At 46.0% G+C, this 20,794-nt stretch overlaps 1 protein-coding gene across 2 annotated transcripts in view; it reads right to left on the bottom strand.

The window, feature by feature from the left end:
* The window catches only part of abcc3 (ATP-binding cassette, sub-family C (CFTR/MRP), member 3), a 39,021-nt gene that overhangs the window by 8,508 nt on the left and 9,719 nt on the right, over window positions 1-20,794 (bottom strand). For both annotated transcript variants that reach the window (XM_080517177.1, XM_080517176.1), the window contains exons 2-22: window positions 18,374-18,550; window positions 17,092-17,217; window positions 14,739-14,876; window positions 11,919-12,044; window positions 11,622-11,683; window positions 10,379-10,516; window positions 7,880-8,137; window positions 6,470-6,647; window positions 6,218-6,379; window positions 5,183-5,275; window positions 4,328-4,531; window positions 4,066-4,212; window positions 3,861-3,948; window positions 3,701-3,767; window positions 3,487-3,613; window positions 2,875-3,051; window positions 2,622-2,789; window positions 1,778-1,961; window positions 1,586-1,703; window positions 1,233-1,389; window positions 832-1,039 (exon numbers count right to left, since the gene is read on the bottom strand). In XM_080517177.1, the coding sequence (XP_080373303.1) occupies window positions 832-1,039; window positions 1,233-1,389; window positions 1,586-1,703; window positions 1,778-1,961; window positions 2,622-2,789; window positions 2,875-3,051; window positions 3,487-3,613; window positions 3,701-3,767; window positions 3,861-3,948; window positions 4,066-4,212; window positions 4,328-4,531; window positions 5,183-5,275; window positions 6,218-6,379; window positions 6,470-6,647; window positions 7,880-8,137; window positions 10,379-10,516; window positions 11,622-11,683; window positions 11,919-12,044; window positions 14,739-14,876; window positions 17,092-17,217; window positions 18,374-18,550 (3,103 nt within the window). The remainder of the gene's footprint in view (window positions 1-831; window positions 1,040-1,232; window positions 1,390-1,585; window positions 1,704-1,777; window positions 1,962-2,621; window positions 2,790-2,874; window positions 3,052-3,486; window positions 3,614-3,700; window positions 3,768-3,860; window positions 3,949-4,065; window positions 4,213-4,327; window positions 4,532-5,182; window positions 5,276-6,217; window positions 6,380-6,469; window positions 6,648-7,879; window positions 8,138-10,378; window positions 10,517-11,621; window positions 11,684-11,918; window positions 12,045-14,738; window positions 14,877-17,091; window positions 17,218-18,373; window positions 18,551-20,794) is intronic.

Here is a 20,794-nt window from a genome sequence, read left to right as displayed (position 1 = left end):
AGGGGAGAGGGAGAAGAGGAGGCCTTTATTTTAGAAGGACGAGGCGGCGTCTGTCCTGAGGGAGGAAGCTGAAGGTCGGCGGAACTCGTGTGGTGGATCAGAGAGGAAAAGAACAGAGCGGGATGGTTAGAGGAAGGAGTAGAGCTGCAGTCCGCCACCTGATGGAAAGCTGTGATGCAAACACACCCCGGGTTAATGTGACGGGCGCTTTTCTCTGTGTCGGCCCGTCGTGAGCAGCCGGATCGGGACCGACCTCCGTTTTAACCAATCGACATTCCAGAATCCAAAATTGGTGTCTGTCCCACAGCCGTGCTTCGCTTTTAACAGCGGATTTTTATTCTTGCAAAATGCTGCAGGATGCATCATAAAGTCCTTGTTCCACAATATCCTCATGCGAAGAAGAAAAATGAAATTATTAATAACTGAATCATGTCACTGAGAACCAAACAGTGAGGAAGTGGCGTTGGTGCATCCCGACAAAATAATGTAAATCCACCTGCGGCAAAACTAGATATTATTCATGAAATGATTGGAATGTGATGAGAATAATGGTGCCTGTGTAGAATAACAAAAGTATTATATCACCTAACTTATTGTAGTTATAGTGATGCTAAAGAAACTTGAGAAGAAGATAATACTGATAAAAGGAAAAAGTACAGTTAAAAAAAAAGAACATAACAGCTGCAGATCTGGAACAGAAGCTTATTAAAACCATGAAACATGCCTTTAAAGAAATAATAATCACTGATTAAAACTAATTGGGACAAATGGAATAGATTGGATTTCTTCATTAGCATTAGCAGGCGAGCTGCCTCCCTCACTGCGTCTCACCCTGTGCGATGCCCAGCGCCGCGTACACCCCCACCCTCATGTTAACGTGCTCCTTGGTCTGGTTGGTGGCGGCGTCGTTGGTCCACTGGCTGAGCCAGATGTTGGCCCCGATGGAGGCGGCGCTCTGGCAGCCGTACAGGAAGCAGATGAACACGGACAGCACCGGCCCCACCGCCTTGGCGTACTCCAGGTACACTTTGGTTTTCACCTGGCGGCAAGAGAGGGGGAGGGGGGAGGGGGGCAGAGAGGCCGATCAGCCACGAGTGCACAAGTACCGTATTGTTTGGACTACAAGCCACAGCTGTCACAAAGAATGTGCGATGACGCTGCATTTATTTATTTTTGCACGTGAAGACGTGAATGTTGATGTTTGTCCGGCATCGATTTCAATAAAGACGAACCCGGCCAGTCTCTGCCGTCTCGGTCTGAATCAGCTTCTCCACCTCCTGCGGCTTCTTCTTCTCCTGCGACTCGGAGACTTTGCGTTGGCTGCAGGCGTGTCGCCTCACCGATCGCGGCCGGGGGTTCTCGCCCTCGCTGGAGATGATGCTGATCTGCCTGTGGGGGGAAAACCAAACAACGCATCAGAATATCCAAATAGCTGGAGGGGCGACTCACTGGAGTCTGGCATCTTCGGCATTCCCACGCTATCCAGCGCTTTCTGTCATTAGCCTCGTTTGGCTGAGAGCCGAAATTTTTCCAACACGTCCTGGAAGCTAGCTGTTAGCGTTTGAGCCGCGAACACGCTCAGTACCTCATGAAGCTCCTCTTGGCCTCGTTGACGACCGGCTCGTTGTCCACCATGTCTGCGTGGTTGCTCAGGGCGTCGTCGGGGAACGGGTTGTCGTCTTCGTCGTCGTCAAACAGCTCCTCTGAAAGCAGGCAAACCGCGTCACGCAGTGATCGCGCAGCAGACGCGAGGAGACACCTGGACACTGAGCTCTACCGGTGGCCTCGCCCTCCTCCACCAGGTCCTCCAGGGCGTAGTTCCTCAGGAACTCCGCGAAGGCCCCGTTCTGCTGCAGCAGCTCCTGGTATGAGCCCATCTCCGACACCCGGCCGTCCACCAGCACCAAAATGTTGTCCACCTGGGGCAGGAAGCTGATGCCGTGCGTCACCAGGATGCGAGTCTGGAGACGATGCAATTGCAAACGCATTGGATCAACAAAGGACCCAAAAGAGAGCCGTGGCAGGAAGATGAGAGATGAACTGGAACTACATGAACAAGAACAGCGGTGCACTTTGCTTCAAGATGGCAACTGTGAGCTGGCAGCTATTAAAGGATAAGAAGTGTTACAAACAATGTTTTGGTAACTTAAGTTGAATTTTAAAAGTATTGTATCGTTTTTTTTTAGTGTTTTGTATCTTCTTCAAACTTAAAACGAGAGACGTCGGGAGGTAAAACTCAAATATATGTGGTTATAAAATGTTTATAACCACAGCAGTGACACCTGGTAGTCGTACCAAAAGTGGTGGAAAATACCGTATATTCTAGACTATGACTCACACTTTTTAAAGTTTTTATTCAGCTGACTAATATATTAAAATTCACAGAAACTGTGAAGAAGAAAGCTAAAAAAATCCTGGGTTAAAAGCACGACGGTTCAATTCCGTCTTTCAACAGATGCGGCTTATAATCTGGAAAATATGGTAATAATTACTTTGGTAGTTGAAGTGAAGGTGATGAGAATGAATGAATGCTTCATCTCATTTATATTATATATACATTCTACATTTTACCAGGACCAAAAACTAAACCAAAGGATGACTTGGATGTATGTCTCCCTCACCTTGCCCTGCAGGACGCCCTCTGGACCAATCAGGTTGTCGAAGATGTGTTTGGCGACGTGTGCGTCCACGGCGGACAGCGGGTCGTCCAGCAGGTAGACGTCGGCGTCGCTGTACAGAGCCCGAGCCAGACTCACCCTCTGCCTCTGCCCCCCCGACAGGTTGATGCCCTGCAGGAAGCCAACGCGTTGAGAATTTAAAAACAAAACAAAAACAAAACAGTGGGCGTGGTTCTCCTGCTGGTGGCGGCCTCACCTTCTCTCCGATCTCCGTCATGTCTCCACCGGGGAGCACCTGGAGGTCAGGGGTCAGGGCGCAGGCGTCGAGGACACAGCAGTATTTCTGCTCGTTGTACGGCTTTCCGAACAGGATGTTGTCGCGCAGGGTGGCGTTCTGGATCCACGCCTGCTGAGGAACGTAAGCAACGGAACCCTGAGGAGAAAGAAGACCGAACGTCCAATCAGGAACACTTCATCTCTGCTGCACTGGTCGTATTTCCTCGGTTTCTCGCTTGAGCCATTGTTTGCTTTGTATTGGCAATTAAAGGCTCTCTGGGAATCCCTTCGTCAATATGTGGACTTTATGTTTGAGCTGAAGAGACCAGTGAGAGTAAAAGTCAATAATATACACACACAGATGGGTCACTCATGAACTGTTATTTGAGTGCGTTCCTTATTTTGGCCAGCTGGGGGCAGCAGAGGCACGAGAAACGTTTGGGGTAAATGGGAGTAAAGCAGGTTTATGAGAGATCAAACAAGAACTTTAAAGCTGCAATTTGTTAAGTTTAACACAAAAGCCTCAACGATCCCCAAATGACAGCTGGGATTATCAAATAATGCCGCCTGAGGAGGTCTCGTCGAGTCCTACCCGAATGGAAACGTCCCCCTCCAGCTTCTCCATTTCGCCCAGCAGGGCCGAGATGAGCGAGGACTTCCCGCAGCCGACGTGTCCGACCACGGCCAGCAGAGAGCCCTGCGGCACCATCACGTTGATGCTGCAGACACACAGGGGAGTTTTAGCGGAGCGCACGTCAGGTGCAGCGACTCGCACGCTACGCCCGTGAGGCGTTCGGGGGACATGCCTGTGTAAAACCGGAGGGTCTTCTTTGGCCCAGGTGAATTTCCCGTTGACCACAGTCACTGACAAATCTGTTGAGCAACACGTGAACAATATTTCAACCCGGTTAGAGGAAGAACGATATTGGTTGAGAAGTTGAGAAGGTGGACAGGGAAGGACTGTACCTGTGGCCGGGTTCTTCCGGTCGACTGAATCTGGATCGAGCTCGTTGTGACTCAGGAAACTCTGGATTCGCTTCAGGGAGACGCTGGCCTGCGGAGAGGAGGAGGAGAACGCCGAGGCGAGCTGAGAAGGAGCCGGCAGAGGCGGGAAGGGTTCTGGAGGAAGCAGCTGAGGAGGAAGGAGAGCGAGAGGAGGAAAGAGTCCCACCTGCACTATGCTGCTGATGACCTGAGGCAGCATGTTGAGAGGAAACCTCAGGATGTTGAAGAGCGACAGCGACACGAAGGCCTTCTCCGCGTCCAGCACGTTGTTCTCGTCCACGGTCACGTACACGGCGAAAGACGTCAAGGCGACCTGGGGGGGGGGACGGCGAGGGAAAACGCTCAGACGTGTGGAACGACGGCAGAACGCACGAGTGCTTCCCGTCGGGAACACCCCCCCACCCACCCCCCCTCCCCCGGTGCGGTACCAGGAACGGCGCGCTGGTCCAGGCCATGGTGGACAGCGCTCCCAGGTACGCCGTCTTCCGCAGCACGTTGAGCTCCTTCTGCCGGATGGCCAGGACCTTGTCCTTGAAGGATTCCTCCCAGGCGTACAGCTTCAGCACCTTGATGCCGTTCAGGATCTCGTTCATCAGCTTGATGCGGGCGTCTTTGTACTGCATCTGCTCCACCTGGGCGGAGGTTTCGGCGGGAAGCCAAAAGAATCGATGAGCAACGACGGCACCAGAGAGTGACTCTTCTACTGGCTCGTGCTACATTCCTGCCCAGATCAATATTCTTCCCCCTCAAGTCATTATTTACATTTAATGAGGTCAATTTTTGCTCTTAGTCTCTCCATCATTTTAGCTCTTTGGTACAATTTTAATTTCATCCACAGAACACTGAAAGATTAAGGTCAATTTAGTCTAATAGGGATAAAAACATCCACTTATATATATAATTGGTGTCAAAAATAACACGTTAATTTAATTAATTGATTCAACACCTGGCGAGCGCCAGCAAAAGTCCTCAGCACACCTTGTAAAGCCGAATTTAACGACCACAGGAGTCATTCTGCAGCAGGTTGCCATGTTGACTGACCAGTAGCCACCAAACTGCTGAAGCTGAATGGATTATTTGGAAGTAAATTATTAATTTCTCATGCCTCTCGTTCCCTCGCTCTCCTGTATATGTGGGTGCACAAGTGTGCTGATTCTCTCTCTCTCTCTCTCTCTCTCTCTCTCTCTCTCTCTCTCTCCCTCTCTCTCCACCTCTTTGATATGAAATAGATAGATATAAATCTTTAAAACTCTAATTAAAGATTTTCGTTTGACCTTTCATACCTGAAAAGCTCGAGTCTTCATGGCGATGACGGCGTTGAGTGGGATCAACATGACCATGACGGCCACTCCAGCCAGCACGGACGGACCGAGGTTCTGCAGAACACAACCAGACAGTGAGCGACTGAGGCTGGTGTCAAATTACAATCCGAATGTTGGCTGTGAACAGTGAGTCCCTGAATACATTGTGTACTCCAAGATGAGACTGAACGCTTCTGTGTGGAGGGATTAAAGCACTGACACATCAGCTTCTTCATGTGATAGTCTTTCCGAATACCACTGAGGCTGGTGTCAAATTACAAGAAGAAATCCTGAGAAGCTGGCTGAATAAAGATGAAAAAAGATTTTCAAGTTTAACTGGCTTTTTTATGAACCGCCAAGTAAGAGAAGGAATGAATAAGAGGATTATAACTTGAGAAAAAGCCTCAAGCAAGCAGAGATTTCATCAGTGTGGAACATATGTAAAGATCTCTATGAGGCTGGTGTCAGATTACGAGACGAGCGCCAAGTTCTCGGGTTTTAAGGAGACAAAAAGGGTGACGCTTTTTCCTTTTTTGCTGCCTCACAGAACAAAACATCACATCAAAATGAGCCTATAACCATCCTAAACAGCCAGAAACAGCTACACAATGTCTCATCAGCCTCCAAATCAAGGACACGTCTTCGAATCACTTATTTACTGCTATGCTCTCGCCCTCACTTTAGTTCAGGAGACACGTAAGGTTCAGTTTGGTCCGAGACGGGACGGACCATTGAAAAGAAAACGTCGTAACCTCTGAAAAACAAGAACTCGTGTGAAAATATGGCTCCTGATCACACAAAATGCACAGTTTCTCTTCCTTCTCAGAGTCCTGCAGCTTCAGGCATGTAGAATTTGCAGAATCTTCCCTCGGTCAGTGGAACAAGCCCCGTCTCGCAGCGCAACCCGAGCAATGAATGACCCTACCCATGACGCCTTGCCCCAACCTTCCCCTCCTACGACTTTTTCCCGTCTTGGCGGCAACGTCTGTAAGATCTGTGAGTCGCTCGCGCTCGCACCTGCCAGAGGAAATACAGCGCCAGCACGATCTGGATCGGAGCCGACCACAGCATGTTGAGGAAGGTGGTGAGGTCCATGAACCGCTGCGCGTCCACCGACATCAGGTTGACCACCTCCCCCACTGTGGATGAGCGTTTGGCGGCGTTGGTGATCACCAGGGCCTGTGGAGGAGAAAAACACGCGGTGCGGCCTTTCACCACAAGTCGGTTCAAAAGCGAGGGAGAAGCGAGCCGGATGTCCTGCCGGCGTACCTTCCTGTAGATGGCGCCGATGACGGCGGTGCGCACGTTCATGCCGGTGACGAAACAATACTGGAAGTGATGGTGGAGGATGATGGTCTGCAGCAGGGCGGTGAAGAACATGAGGAAGGCCAGAGAGTAGCCCCACCAGTCAGGAACGCCCGTCTGCTTGGTGAAGGAGATCAGCAATCTGTTGAGGTGAGGACAAGAGCTTGTTCGTGATCGTTTCTTGTCTCGTCATTACCTCCTTTCTTCTGAATTTATTTAGTTTGATCTGTGTCGTTATAACCCTGAAACCATCAACCCCTCCTGAGGAAAGTAGTGACGCATGAGGAATTATCAACCGATATGGAGATGAATTGTCATTTCTTTAATCGGCCCGATGAATTTGTTTATTCCAATAAATTGCGGAAAAGTTGGACTTTCATTGAAAGCTATTTTTGACCCAAATGAACAAAACACATCAGCTCAGCTCCAGCGATTCCCGCTATTGAAGCCCTAAGACTTGTACAATGACTGTTGTAACAGATCATAGAATCAAAACTTTGAAGACGACCCTCCTCCGATATAAATATCTGCATATGAGAAATAGAGAGAAGGTTAAAAGTTACTTAAAGAAGTTGTGCACTGAAGTGAGTGTAATGACTCATGTCCATGGATTATTAGAAAAGTGATCCGCAAGGAGACACATTTACAGAATTTTAGCTCAAAGTTTCATGAACTGCTCGTTGTTAAAACAGCATCCACCAGATGGCGCCTCTGAGCCACCCTTCACCGCTCTTTATTCTGCCAGCTCAGTGTGGTTTTGTTTTGAAATGCTTTCACAAATATATTATAATATAACAATCATTTATACCAAATAGTATTAAAGTTGTTTCTTCGTGTTCACAGTTAACGCGCATACCAAAAATCAATATTACAAGGAGTTCATTACTCCACAAAAATAAATACTGTTGAACAACAAAAAGGGAAGCAACAGAAAGATTGTGTTGAATTCAATGAATTTATTTCTAATGTCTTTGTTTTGCAATACTTGCAAGAAGACGAATTGTGTTATTTTTATTGCGTGAAACCGTTTGCTTTTTGCTTCAGTTGTGATTTGATGTGTCGGTACATTTGGAAGACTGAGATGAATTTAATTTACAGCAACTGACCGCGGCTTTTTTGAGATGTGATGTTTTGAGATCTTTAACCAAATGCGAACCGGAAAAACGCAAAATCGCATTTGTGATTTGTACAGAGATGAAGCATCCACACAATAGCTGCTGTCAGAGAAATTCCACCTCGGGGCATAATGTACGTCATCTTATTTAGATACTGAGTTTGCATTCTGAACAAGGACAGCATGGTTTTTTTAACAGCTCCCCGAGCTGAACATGCAAATGAAAAGGCAGGAACGTACAACAGTTTCACAGTTGTTACCTGAGCAGCTGCGGGTTGATGAAGGTGACGACGTCCTGCAGGAGCTTGTAGGCCGAGCCGATCAGAAAGTACGGGCCGAAGGTTTTGAGGAGGGCGCGCAGGAAGGACGGCTGGCGGGGGGCGGCCTTCTGGTCGGCCAGCAATACCTCTGCTTCCTCCGGACTGCTCTGGCCTCCGCCGCCTCCACTGGCGATGTGGTTGGCGGTGGTGGGCGGCGGCGGCTTGGAGTACACCGCCTGGCTGGACCGGTTCTGTTCGCTGTGGAGAAACAGGCGTTCAGAGGAGAAGGATGAGCCTCCATCTCGGGACTTCACTGTGTTTCTCTGCTGATTATTCCAGCTCTTGTAGTCCAGCGGTCACAGACACGGATTTAATCCCGATTGCGTTTCAATAAGTCGTCGAAAGCACGTATTTGTTGACTTATGAATGGAATCCGTGTTGTTTTCTGTCTCCCGTTGTCATTTTTTTGTTTGAAGCCACGTGTAAACTTGTTGGCGGAGTGTTACTTTTCTATGAGATAACACGTGGTGGCCTACTTACTGATTGAAATGACTGTGATTTTAATTAAATTTGTCATCCAAACTGTTTTGTTTCATATGTATACGGAACAAACTGTAAAAGCGAAGTACCGGAAATGATGTACAGTCGTAGTGAATCACCAGGAGAATTCATTCACGTGTGCTGTTCACCCTTTTAATGTAACAGTGCTTCTCTAACAAAAGGAGCAATAAAGTGAGCTGTGGTTTTCTTCTTTTACTTGCACACACAGGTGGTTTTATTACATAAAAACAGCACCCACTACTGGTCCTGCAGGAAAACGACATCAGCTTTTCCGCGCGAACGGACCTTGTTTTCACAACATCTACAAAATGAAATCTTTCTAAAACGAAAAAAACCGAAAAAAAAGCGCTGACTTTTAATTTGAAACGTCACGTAATCTGGGCCTCCGCCAGAAGTTGACATTTCTCCCGCAAGGGCCTCAGGCCGCGAAGCGTGATGTAAGGAGTGCTCCGTTTCACTTCAAGGAATGTTGAGCTGCAAAAACTCTTATTGAAAAGGCGGGTTTAAGCGACGGCGGGAGTCGGGTTCCCGCCGTGAGCTCAGCGGCGACTCCGCCGGACGGTGTGTACGCCGCGGCTGAAAAGACTTTACGCAGCGAAACTCAGGAAAAGCCACGGCGCGAGGAAGAGGAAGCAGCTTGGATTGAGGTCAGAGTTCAGCGGCAGGGTGGGAGGTGGTGGGCGGAGGCGTTCCTCTTTTTTGAAAAACAGCACTCAACAAATCATAGCAATGTTTACGGAGACAATCTCTCCCCATAAACGCGTCAAAGTTTCAGTCCTGCTGATTTACAAAAAGGCATGATTTTTTTGGGTTTCACGTCCACAGAAATCCCGGCCCTTTAAGACAACATCCTCTCCGACGTAGAAGGAAGGGCAGAGGCAGGAAGGCAAAGCTGGACTGCGACTGAATCAAGAGGGAATGTTTCTCATCCGTCAGGTGGTTACACGCTGCTAACCTGTTTAGCATCGACGCTCTGCGGCGGCCAGTGGATTAAACGCAGCTCCAGAGCGCCCTGACTCCCGCGGCAGGAGGTCTCCTGGTAAAGGAATACTTCTGATGGGCCTGCTTCCAGGAAATCCAACACTACATCGGAGCTGTAATTTGACCCCGGACCCGATTGAGGAACCCCCACTCGAGACTATTTCATCTGACTTTTCTGAAGTTGGTGAATTTGCGTTGAGTTACAAATGTCCCTGAACGCCTCGTGCAAAGTCAACTCGCTTTGCTGGTAAATTCGGGGTCTGTTCGGAATGGCAGTAACTTGAAAGAAACGTTCACTGAAGAGTTGCAGAATGGAGGTTCAGGTCAACTCAACAGTTTACAGAATTCCCCTCAATTCCACAACATGAAGATCTTCTGTTATCAAAAAACAAAAAACAAGCTAACACCACGAAAACCTGCGCTTTACTTATTTTTCGAGAAACGCCACACATGCAAATCATCAGCTCGCTGAAATGAAATAAAGAATAGACGAATGTTTCAGTTTGAAATGTAAGTAAGGCTGCAAGGTGTATCGCAAATAAAAAATATATTGGAATATACACACGTGTGGTAACATTAACATATCTAAATGCTGTGAAACAAGGAAAAATTGCTCAAGACTTCTTTGTCTCGGAAACATACTGAATAGAAGCGGGTCCAGAAAGAGAAATATTTCGACGACGTACTGAAGTAGTGCTGCTTTGTCGTAGCTCTGCAGGCATGGTAGTGACATCCCTCCTTTACCTTTTGGTAAGTGTACGTTTTTATAACTGACCTTGGTTTCGTCGGGGTTTTTAAACACGTGGCTTCAGAAATAGAAGTGATTAATGACTTCAGTTCTCCAGTTTCCAGCTTTCGCCTGATTTCTGCCCTCGGTATGTAAACACGTCTCGATTTCATGCGCCCCCTTCACCGGGGGGGGCGGCACTTCATCTTCCAACACATGAACAAACCTACCTCTTGGCCTTGGCTTTGGCCTGCTCCTTCTCCCACTCCCTCAGCAGTTTGGGCACCATCACCTTGGAGCTGTCGCGCTGGTTCAGCGACCACAGGTCTTTGGCCTCCAGGGGATGTTTGTAGCCTTTAATGGCCATCCTGAGAGAACCGGAAAGGAAGACGACTTTAAATCCATCCGCCGGATTGAGGAAATCCAACCCCAGCAATTGCAACGGCTCCACACAAACAAAATGCGATTATACGACTCAGAACCCTTTCAGTCGGAGTCGTCCCAGTTGGATTTGTGCTCCACAAAAACAGCTAATTGAGTTTCCTGGATTCACTCATCATCATCAGCATCATATCTGTTTAAATCTGTTTTGCTGGCACAAATAGATGCAGTGCTATTATCAAGACCAAAAAAAAAAAAAAAAATCAATTTCCTGTGTTGTAGGGCTGAAAAAAAATCAAATGAGATCATAAGAAAACTGTCATTCACCTTCAACACAGTTTCACCCGCTGTAAGTAATTACTGAGACGCACACAAAGGCGCTGCCCTGGATTCTCTTTCAATATCATCGAGCTCAACAAGATAAAACACGCACCGTTACGCCAGAGCTTTTTTTTTTTTTTTTTTTTAATGTTTGGACTGAGTCTGCTCAGAAAGGCTCACTTGTCTTCCACCGGGGACGAGGAGTCTGCTCTGTTCTTCTGCGGCGCATCTCTGATGTCATTTGCCAGAATGACAAAAAAAAGTCATCTGAATCTTATCCATTCCGTTCTTCCCCGGACTTAGGTGTCTTTTTGGGTTTTTTGCTACTAAGAGCATGCGAACATGAACCCACATGTAAAAATATAGTGGCTTTGCATTAATGCTACATTGTTTTCAGCCTTTCTGCTGTCGCCATGAAACTTTTCTGAAATGAAAATTCAAAATCGAAGTGTTTCCACTTTAAACGTTGTCGTGCCTTACATTCCCTGATATGTCTTAATCCAACAGCATGAAATAGATTTTGGACGGATCAATATTTAATCACCATTTTGCCACAGGCAGGGTCCTAAACGCCTTGCTTTTTTGTTTTGAAAGCCTTTATTGCAAGTGGAAAAACCAAGAAAACATGGACTCAAACACTATCTGGCTCAGTTGCAGACACAATAGTTACATTGAAATCGGTATTATGTGATGTGTATCAGCAGCGCCAATAAACTGTTTTAGTTTGTAATTGACAATCGCTAATGGAGAGGCGGAGGAGAGTGAACGTACCTGGTGAACCACCAGAACGTCATAGTGGAGAGAAAACCCGCCGTTCCCTCGGGGCAGGGATTCTGCGAAGAAAAACCGTGCAGGCCAAACGAGTCAGGGAAGGTTAAACGAGGACACGGAGGACGAACTCCTGAGAGGAACTGCCGACAAAGCAATCCAGTGTGTGTGAAGAAGTGTGTGTGTGTGTGTGTGTGTGTGACCTGGTTTCACAAGTGGGAAGCCGCACCGAGAGCGACGGCAGCTCAGAGGAGCTGGAACACGGCGAGTGGATGTGAGGTGAGGAGGGGAGGGACTCACCGGGTCGGTGACCACGCTGGAGAAGAGTGGCGGCTTCTCATTGAAGCAGCACAGGATCAGCTCGCAGACCGCCAGGGCGAAGTACAAGTAGAAGGTGGTCAACCGCAGCTTGTCGGTGACTTCGTTCTGAAAAAGAAAAACGGACGACGGAGCCTCCATTACTGTGTCATTTGGTTTCCGGGTGATTACGGTAGCTAACAAGAGTAATACCACTGGTGGCCTTTGGGGGGGAGCAGTGTTGAGAAGTATAGTTCAGATGTGACCAGATTAAAAACAAAAGGCGACAACAAAAACGAGAGCAATCACAGATTTCTGACGTCTGCTGGAGGCTCGCCTAGTTTTGACGTAATCCATAAAAGTCTGTGAAATGAAATCCGGATCCAGATCACCTCCAAAACGCTACGGAATCTTCCATGGCCTCATATTTAACTGTTGTGAAAACTTTGCCAAGATCTGTGCAGTAGCGTCAACATAAACTTGCTAACAGACACACAAGCAGATAAATATAGGCTGATGATTTTTTGAAACTGGTCATTTATGTACAGTATATGTTCATTATAAATATATATGTCTGTCCTAATTATAACTCTTAAATTACTCTTGCTTTTTGCTAATTTTTTTGTACCCAAAGCACTTCACAAGGCTTGGAAGAGTCACCACTGCCATGCAAGGTAAGTCCATCCATTGGTCGCAGTTTCCAGTCCAGTGTCTCGCTCAAGAACACTTTAACATGGAACTCCAGCGTCCCGATTGAGAGATAACCTACTGAGCCACAGCCGCCCCTCAGAGAGAAAGCAAAACAATGTTTGAAGCGCCCATAAAAAGTCCTTGAGACTCATTCCCCGGTCGATCGGCTTGATCCATCCAGTCGAGGATTCCACTATGAGCTTTCAATACATTAGCGGGCTAATTACCTTAATCGCCTCTGAAAATGTAATTCACTTTGATTCTTGGGAGATTTACTCAACATTGGTGGTTCAGAAACGAAAGCTCCTATAAAGCTCGAGTCAAACAACACCCCAAAACAATCTTTACCGTATCGACTTCGTCAACGTCTTCCAACATTCCGGAAGCAACCAGTACTCCTAAAAATGCACTGTTGTAAACACATAAGACTGTATTTTATTTTTTTTCATAAAACTTTGTTCCACAAGTGTTTCCCTGCCGGCTGTTCTGCTCGCTGGCTGCATAATGTGGAATGGATTTTTTTTTTCTCCTGACCTTATACTAACCTCACGTTGCATTTTGAGAGAGGACATGCATACATTCCTACATTTCACACTTGGCTGTGGAGAAAGGTTTATCACAGCCTCATATGAAATCAACTATAATGATAATAATAATAAAGCAAACAGAGCTCTGGTATCAGAATAGTATCTGTATCGGCGGATATCCCAATTCAGTTATCGAGATTGGATTAGAAGTGAAAAATTATAGATCATCCCGAGAAGTATTGTTGGTGTTTTTGCAGTTTCCTTGGTAATGAAACGCCTCGATTATCAGATTACCCAGAATACTTTTAATGCTGTGTTTCCATCTGCTCACCGTCAACTTTCATTCATTCATTCATTTATATGCGAGCTCCAGCCGCCCACACGCAGAGGAATGGCTCCTCTTTATTTCCTGTCATCAGGTGAGGATCAAAGCAGACGTGAGTCACTTCTAACAGTGTAAACAGTTTTTTTTTTTTATTGTGTCTGTGTGGGACGGGGAGTGGTGACGACGACCCGGGCAGCAGATACTCTATTCAGATTCCTCAGATTTCTTGTTGCCATTCACTTTAATGGCTTCCAGCACCAAGTAGGTGAGTCGAGAACAAAAGGGGGAAAATAAAGCACAGGTCCGTCAATCAAGTCTCACGGTGACGAAACGACACAAAAGCCAGAAATGTAGAAGAAAAGTCGAACACGCCCTCGAGCCCTGTACACTCTTGACACACCTGCAGGTTGGGCCATCTCAAATTGTTCTCCGCCCAATGCATGTGCATTCACTAGGTTTGTACCAAAGCTACAAGCAAATCTTCTTGAAGCTGATGAAGCCAGGCTAGCATAGCATTTTGACAAGGGGTGTAGAAAATACCGATACCAGTATTGACACACGGCGAGCTCAGCCGACGGAGCAGTACGAAGGTACACGCTACGCTCTGCTCTACGTGTACTGTAGTAAATATTAATATCATCCGCAAATTCTGTGTGAAATCCTTCATACGTCAGCGTTTCCATCCTTACGTTTGCGATGATCAATGTGGAGTAAGTCTGCGTTCGGTAACTCTTTTGTATTTCAAAACATTTCTCAGCCTTTGTAGTAGAAAGGGGTTTAATAGGTCACTAATCTCTGCCCCAGAAAGAAAGCAGGACTTATTTGAGGGTAATTCCCACAGATTACAGCCTGAATTCTTCACATGCGTAAGCATCCCCCGGGGTCAGCGGTGTTTACCGATAACTGCGCACGGCGTTGAGGGAGCGTACGTTTCATTTTGCCCCATGCCAGGGTGTGATTTTCTCCCTGCCTGCGGGGCTGCGGGGCTTGTTGAGATAAGCAAACAGGAACAACAGTGCAACTATTGCCTCTCTGTTCCCTGCTTAGCCGTGTCCTGATCTGACCCCTCCGAGGCATCCACTCACTCTGAGCTCCTGAAACATCAAGACAAGGCGGGATGGGGGGGGAGGGGGGGGGGGGGGGGGGGGGGGGGCGTCGGCCGAGCTCGCTAATCGGGTGTCTGTACATGCATATAAATAAAGAAAAAAACCAGAAAAGTGGGAGTGGTGGAAAGAGAGATGACTGAAGGGAGGTGAACGGAGGCGAGCGGCACAATCTCACCTGGCTGGAGGCCTGCAGGATCTTGGAGCGGAAAGGCACGATGGCACACAGCACAGACAGGAACCAGAAGATGAAGAGGACCCCTGAGGACTGCACCCCGCGTAACCTCTCGAACTGGATCAGAAACGTGGCCAGCAGCTGAGCGGGGTGGGGGTGGGGGTGGAGGGGAGTTATTACAGAGGAGAGACTGAGTTAGATTAACCAGAGTGGAATGAACCGAGGTCATGTCAGGTAACCCGACTGGATCAAGCCACTGTGTCGACTCTTTCCTCCCTCAAATCCCCAGTGAGACGCACGGCAGCGAGGATTTCTCTGGATTTATTTTTTACTGCCCTACAAACCTGAGAGCGGACACCTGGAGGCTCGCCAATATCATGACATGACATGTTTATACAAGGCTTTATTGCCGCAGGGGTGTGAAACCAGAAGTAATTCAAGGGGTGACCAACAGCACAGTTTCCTCTTGAAGGGGGCTGGACCAGTGAAATTATGTCATAATAACCATTCAATTTAGAGTATACATGATGGGGAAAAAAATACTGTCTAGTATTAAGGAAGTTGTAGTTGGTGGTGATTATATCATTGTGATTATTTATATTTAGCCTCTCGGTTGTCACGGTTTGTTGTAGTCAGCTTTCTTACATGAACAATATCAAGGGAACAAGCAACGATGTTAAATATTGCGATAATGATGTTTCTGTTGAGAGCTCCTCTTCCAGATAAACATCTTCTCTCTCTTGCAGTCACAAAGGCCTGTTATTCTTCTTTTTTTCTTTTTTATCACATGTGCGTCTCCAATGTCTCAAGCAGAGAACTTTGGTTTCGGCTCAAACTAAATCTGCATCAGTATCTGACGCTCACTGGATATATCTGTATATTTTGGAGTTTTGGGCGTGATCAGACTTCAAAAAAATCGCATTTCAAAAAGCCTCTCAGTTATTAAGCTCCATCTTTAAAATGTTTCCAATCAATTTGACTCCACTGCTGTTTCCAGTCTGCAGCTCTATTTAGACTGAGGTGGTGGTGAGGCATGATCCATTCCCTCTTTCTTTATTAAAAAAGAAAAAAAAAAAGCCTCTAATGAAGTCTGCAATGCTTCCACTTTGAGAGGAAGTAAAGTTCAAAGAACGTGCAAACCGAACCAGCGTGTCCAAGCTCTTTCTGGATTTAATCTCCACTGACTGGTGTAAATAAAATTAAAAAAGCCCTTTCTCCACACAGTGATCGCAGCCAATAATAACAAGAAGCCATGAAGCATCTCATTGCTGTGGAAGGAGTGCACAAATACTGCTTTCCTGCTGGTATCTGTATTTACACAGTCTGAGGTTTTCCTCACAGAATCGACCTCAGGAACACATTTGTTAGTCAAACAGAGCCACGAATACTTACAACTTGGCTTGCTGTTGAATAAACCAGCTGTGCTTGATATAAAACTTTCTAAAAACCAAGAATGTTTTAGACACAGTGATACCGCTCAGTATAATTACTTTTGGGTACTATGAAGATTCATATCAATAGGTGAAATGTACATATTGCCAAAAAAAAAGACTGGCTGACCCGCGATGAATCGTGTTTCAAAGCACTGTGTAACATGACTGTGCGTCATACAAGACATGTCAACATGTTTGGCCAATGGAATGGAGTCCTGGAGCCCCAGAGCACCGGACCAACCAGGTAGATGTGACAAATTTTTGGGTGGACACAGTAAAGTTTCATTCAGTTTTGACAGGCAAGATGCAACTTTGTGTGAGGAAATGTCCGATAACATTGAAAGAGGACATCAATTCACTAACGTTTACTACACTATCATCAGCGTACACTGTGATTTCTTACATGATGACACTGAGCGGACATGGATCATAAAGAAAGAGCTTAAAAGAGTTTGAACGTTTCCATCCTGCTTGTATGTGAGGTTCTATGACAAAAACACAGCACCAACTAGTGGCCTGACATGCAAACGACATCATTTTCTAAAAACGTCGCCAGTTGTAACAATGGCATTGTCCAGTATAAACAGGGCCGACAGAACACGTACTTCCAGATGCCGTGTCGTAAGAATCTGATGAGTTAATACAGTAGTTGATAAGTGATGGTTTGTAGAGTCCCGACATGTAATTATGTCAAAGCGAAGAGCCTCTGAAAAGAAAGTTTTCTGTGCTCAGTTGAACGCTTTGTTTTGTGGACCAAGCCTCGGTGGCAGTCACGTTTCACATGCACTCACAGATAACATTAGCCCGGATTTACACGTGTAAACACAAGCGCATTTGCATAATAGATGCTTTGGATCAGAGGAAGAAGTGGAGGAAGAAGAGGAGGAAAAAGACGAGTTACTCCATCACCACAGTTCTCTCACCATGGTCATTCCGAGCACTAGCGGTGTGATGAAGAAGATGGGCGGCTGGGTGTGGCCGTGCCGCAGCTCGTGGAACGTGTAGAAGAGGTCGGACCAGCAGACGATCCACAGGAGAAGGCCGAACGCCTGAGGAGGCGAGGCAAAAACAGAGAGATCAACCAACCAATCGAGTTTTTTTTTTCAAATGCGGGACTTTCCCACAGATCTGGCCTGAACTATTCTTGGTCAAGACTATTTAAAGGAACTCAAGACGTTTTTAGGGAAACAAAGCTATATGATTTGAAATATTTATACTTTCCACCTGCCTCCAGCCAAACGCTGACTCTCTTCAGCTACCAAGGCTGGCTATTAATATAAGCTGAGCAATGAACTGAATTTCCTGTTCACCAGTATGTGACGCTGCAGATCCTTCAGCATTAGCAACACACAGCGCGAACTCCTTAAATTCTACACATATAGATGAGTGGGGTTATAGATGAGTGGGGTGGGGATACATGGGGATTTTCACAATTCAATGACATTAAAATTGCAGCAGATGGCAGGATGCAGCCAACAGGATGAAACCTAAAAGCTTTCGAAAGGACCTTCAATGACCGATTTTAACCCATTTAGAGGTTTTTAATATATGTATGATATATATTGTGAAATATTAAGTCAGTTAGAAGCTGACTATAAATGGCATGTATTGGTGTTTATTCATACTGTTACAGAAAACCAAAATAAATTAGGACATCAAATAGTATTTAACAGCACCCAAGGGTAAAAAAAAAAAACAAACGCTCAATTTACAAGAATTCCAATGAATGCCCCATGAATGATCTTAGTGTAACACTAACCTTGTCTTTTCAAGCAGCTTCTTGTGTGAGGGTAATATCCTTGGGGAGTTGGATGTGGGTGAACAGGTTCATGGGATGTACTTTAGTTTGGCCTTTTTTTTTTGTGCAGGACCCGGCATTTCACAAAAGTTTAGGTCTTTAATATCAGCTACTGATAATGAAGCCATGTGCACAGATTGGCTGGGAAGTTGTCCTTGAACCCAGACGCTGCATCATAAACCTAACAGAAGGTGCTTGTTTAATGATATGCACCACTTTTGGCCTGAAAACACAGCCGTAAACTGATGTGACAACACGCCGCTGTCTTTGCTGGGTGTTTATTGAGGATGGGACCAGGAGGAGGGGGAAAGCCTAATTTATACTCAATCCACAAAGGCTCTGCGTCGCCCCGAACCACCTCTGGGGAGCCCAACTCTCTCATGAGCACAGAGGAGGAGATGCATTACCGTTTTGAACCTGTTCATGTTGGACATCATGATGTAGCCTTTGTTGTTCCTCTTGAGACAGAAGATGTAAACGGGGCTGACCGCCCACAGGTAGATGCACGGCAGGCATGACAGGACGGTCAGCTGGAAACACAGTGGGAGGTCGGGCTGATCGGAGTGGAGCGTCTCGTTGGCTACCTGCAGGGAAAAGCACAGGAAAACAGAGAGCGGGACTCTCAGTCTCTCAGCAATTCCAAATTACTCTGATGTGGACTCCTCCTGAAATGTCGTCTAAACATAATTTGGTCTGAGATGTCTGCCAGCCTCTGAGATGAAAGGACACAAAAAATAACACCAACACAGTCAAAAGATGACTGGCCTCACAAGCAAAGAGGGAAGTTACAGTGGCCTAAGTATTGGACTCACCATAGTGGCCAAATGATGATGCTTATGTAAAAATATGAGTATACATCAACAGATTTGCTTCTCATACTGTATATTTTACATCATCAGTGGGACAAATGAGACGTTGCTTTAACCTCACAATCTGGAGCTTAAATGGGAAAAACTGCAATGTTTGTACTTGGATGATAGAATCTGAGAATGACATTTCTGAATTGGATTCTCCCCTCTAGATCAGTGGTTCCCCACAGAGGGTCCTTCAGCAGAGAACCAGAGATCATGCAGGGCTTTTGTCCACTCTGGGGTGGTGAAATTGGATTTGTCAAAGTTGGGATTGCTGTTACGTTTGACTCTCAACTATAAAACGTCCCCAGAGAATATAGAAGGGGAGTTATGACACCCTGGAGGCCACCGCTGTTGTTATTGTCCAGCTACTCACGTATGTGCAAAGAGAACTACTTACTAAGACCATGGTGCGTTTCAGAGAAGTTGCATTTTCCCTCCATCACTGTAATGATTCAGGGGAACAAAAGATCCTATCGAGTTCACTTTCAAACAAGTCTGCAGATCCTCTCTCTTTTTCTTCCTTGATTAAATATGATCATGATCCTCATTCTTTGAAGATGTTTACGACCACAGGTTTAGACTCGACTCCAACCACCTCCCTCTGATGAATCCGCTAGAAAATACCGTGACCTTGTATAACATGTACCTGAGGTGCTGGCATAAAAACCATCTTTGTCTCTAAATTGGGATTATATACATTTTTTTTTTGCTTCCAAAAAACAATGGCTAACCCATCTAAAGGATATCCGGAGGACAGCGGCAGAATAAACATGAATCATAGAGAGTCGCACTGCTGCGGTTATCAGACTACCCTGGACAAACAGGGGCCGAGGGCCCGCCCACCAACACAAACTAAGATAAACACAGCTGCCAGCCGGAGAACGTGAGAGTGGAAGAGCTGCAGGAGCTGATGGGGTAGCCAGTTATTCTCTGTGTGAGAGAGTCAGCTGGAAAATGCTTGAAGTTTCTGACTCAGGCCTCCGTTGCTTCTCTTGACAGTAACAATGTACCAGGGCTTGTCTGACATTTGTTTGTTCCTCTCGAGTCCAAACTCTCTCTCGACCTCGAAGAATGACTCGGCACAGGCCAGATAAACATACGGATGATCCAAGTCTTGACGCAACAGCTCACCGACATTAGTTCCAAAAATAGTTGTTTGACATGAAAGCATTTGTTGTATAGCTTTATGACACTGCATTCAAAAAGTAAAACACAGAGCTTTTGAATTGAAGTGCTGCTGCTTCTGTTTGTCAAAACCAACAACTAAACTTGAACATTTACCGCGGCTTTACATGTCTTTCAGTCCACTTTAGTCTGTGCTCACACCTGGAAGCTCTCTATACTCCTTTAGCTACACAGTCAATAGTGGCCATATCATGAACCCAGTCCTTATTTGTACTCACGAACACTTAAAATACTTCACAATACTTTAGGCCGACAAATCAATAAAATCATTGTTTTATCAGTCAGGTGCAAACAATGAAAATTCTAACATGCCAATCATAGTATTCATGATGGCATTTCCCAAAACATCAAACCTTCCCAAAAGGGAGGTTAAAGGAACACATGACCAAGGCTTGTGAACTGTGAGTCAGAAGTGGCTGAAATGTACGAAATGGAAATGGTTTCCATGTAGTAAAATATCATTTCAAAGCTTGAAGCTCCAGCTGCCATGAAAGAATGCACTTGAATAAACACACTCCCTTTCTGAAATGTTATTTACGAGTGTTTCTCAAAGGATCAACCTTGATATTTCTCTTTGGGAATTTGTGGTTCGTTGGAAGATTGATGAAGGTTTACGCAGGAAGGCCATGGGCATTTTTTTTTAACCTGTCCTCGAGTTACTGTAAGCATGAAAGAACCTACAACCGTGCACTGAATCTATCTACCATTATGTCACAAGTATTTTTAATCAGCGTTTAAAGAGAAGTCAAATCTGGACCTGGTTTGTTGTTACAGGATGTAAACAATGTC

Source organism: Blennius ocellaris, assembly GCF_963422515.1.
Source record: "Blennius ocellaris genome assembly, chromosome: 21".
NCBI classification, from domain to species: domain Eukaryota; kingdom Metazoa; phylum Chordata; class Actinopteri; order Blenniiformes; family Blenniidae; genus Blennius; species Blennius ocellaris.
The sequence above is the reverse complement of the archived record's forward strand: the minus strand, read 5'-3'. Positions and strand labels throughout refer to the sequence as shown.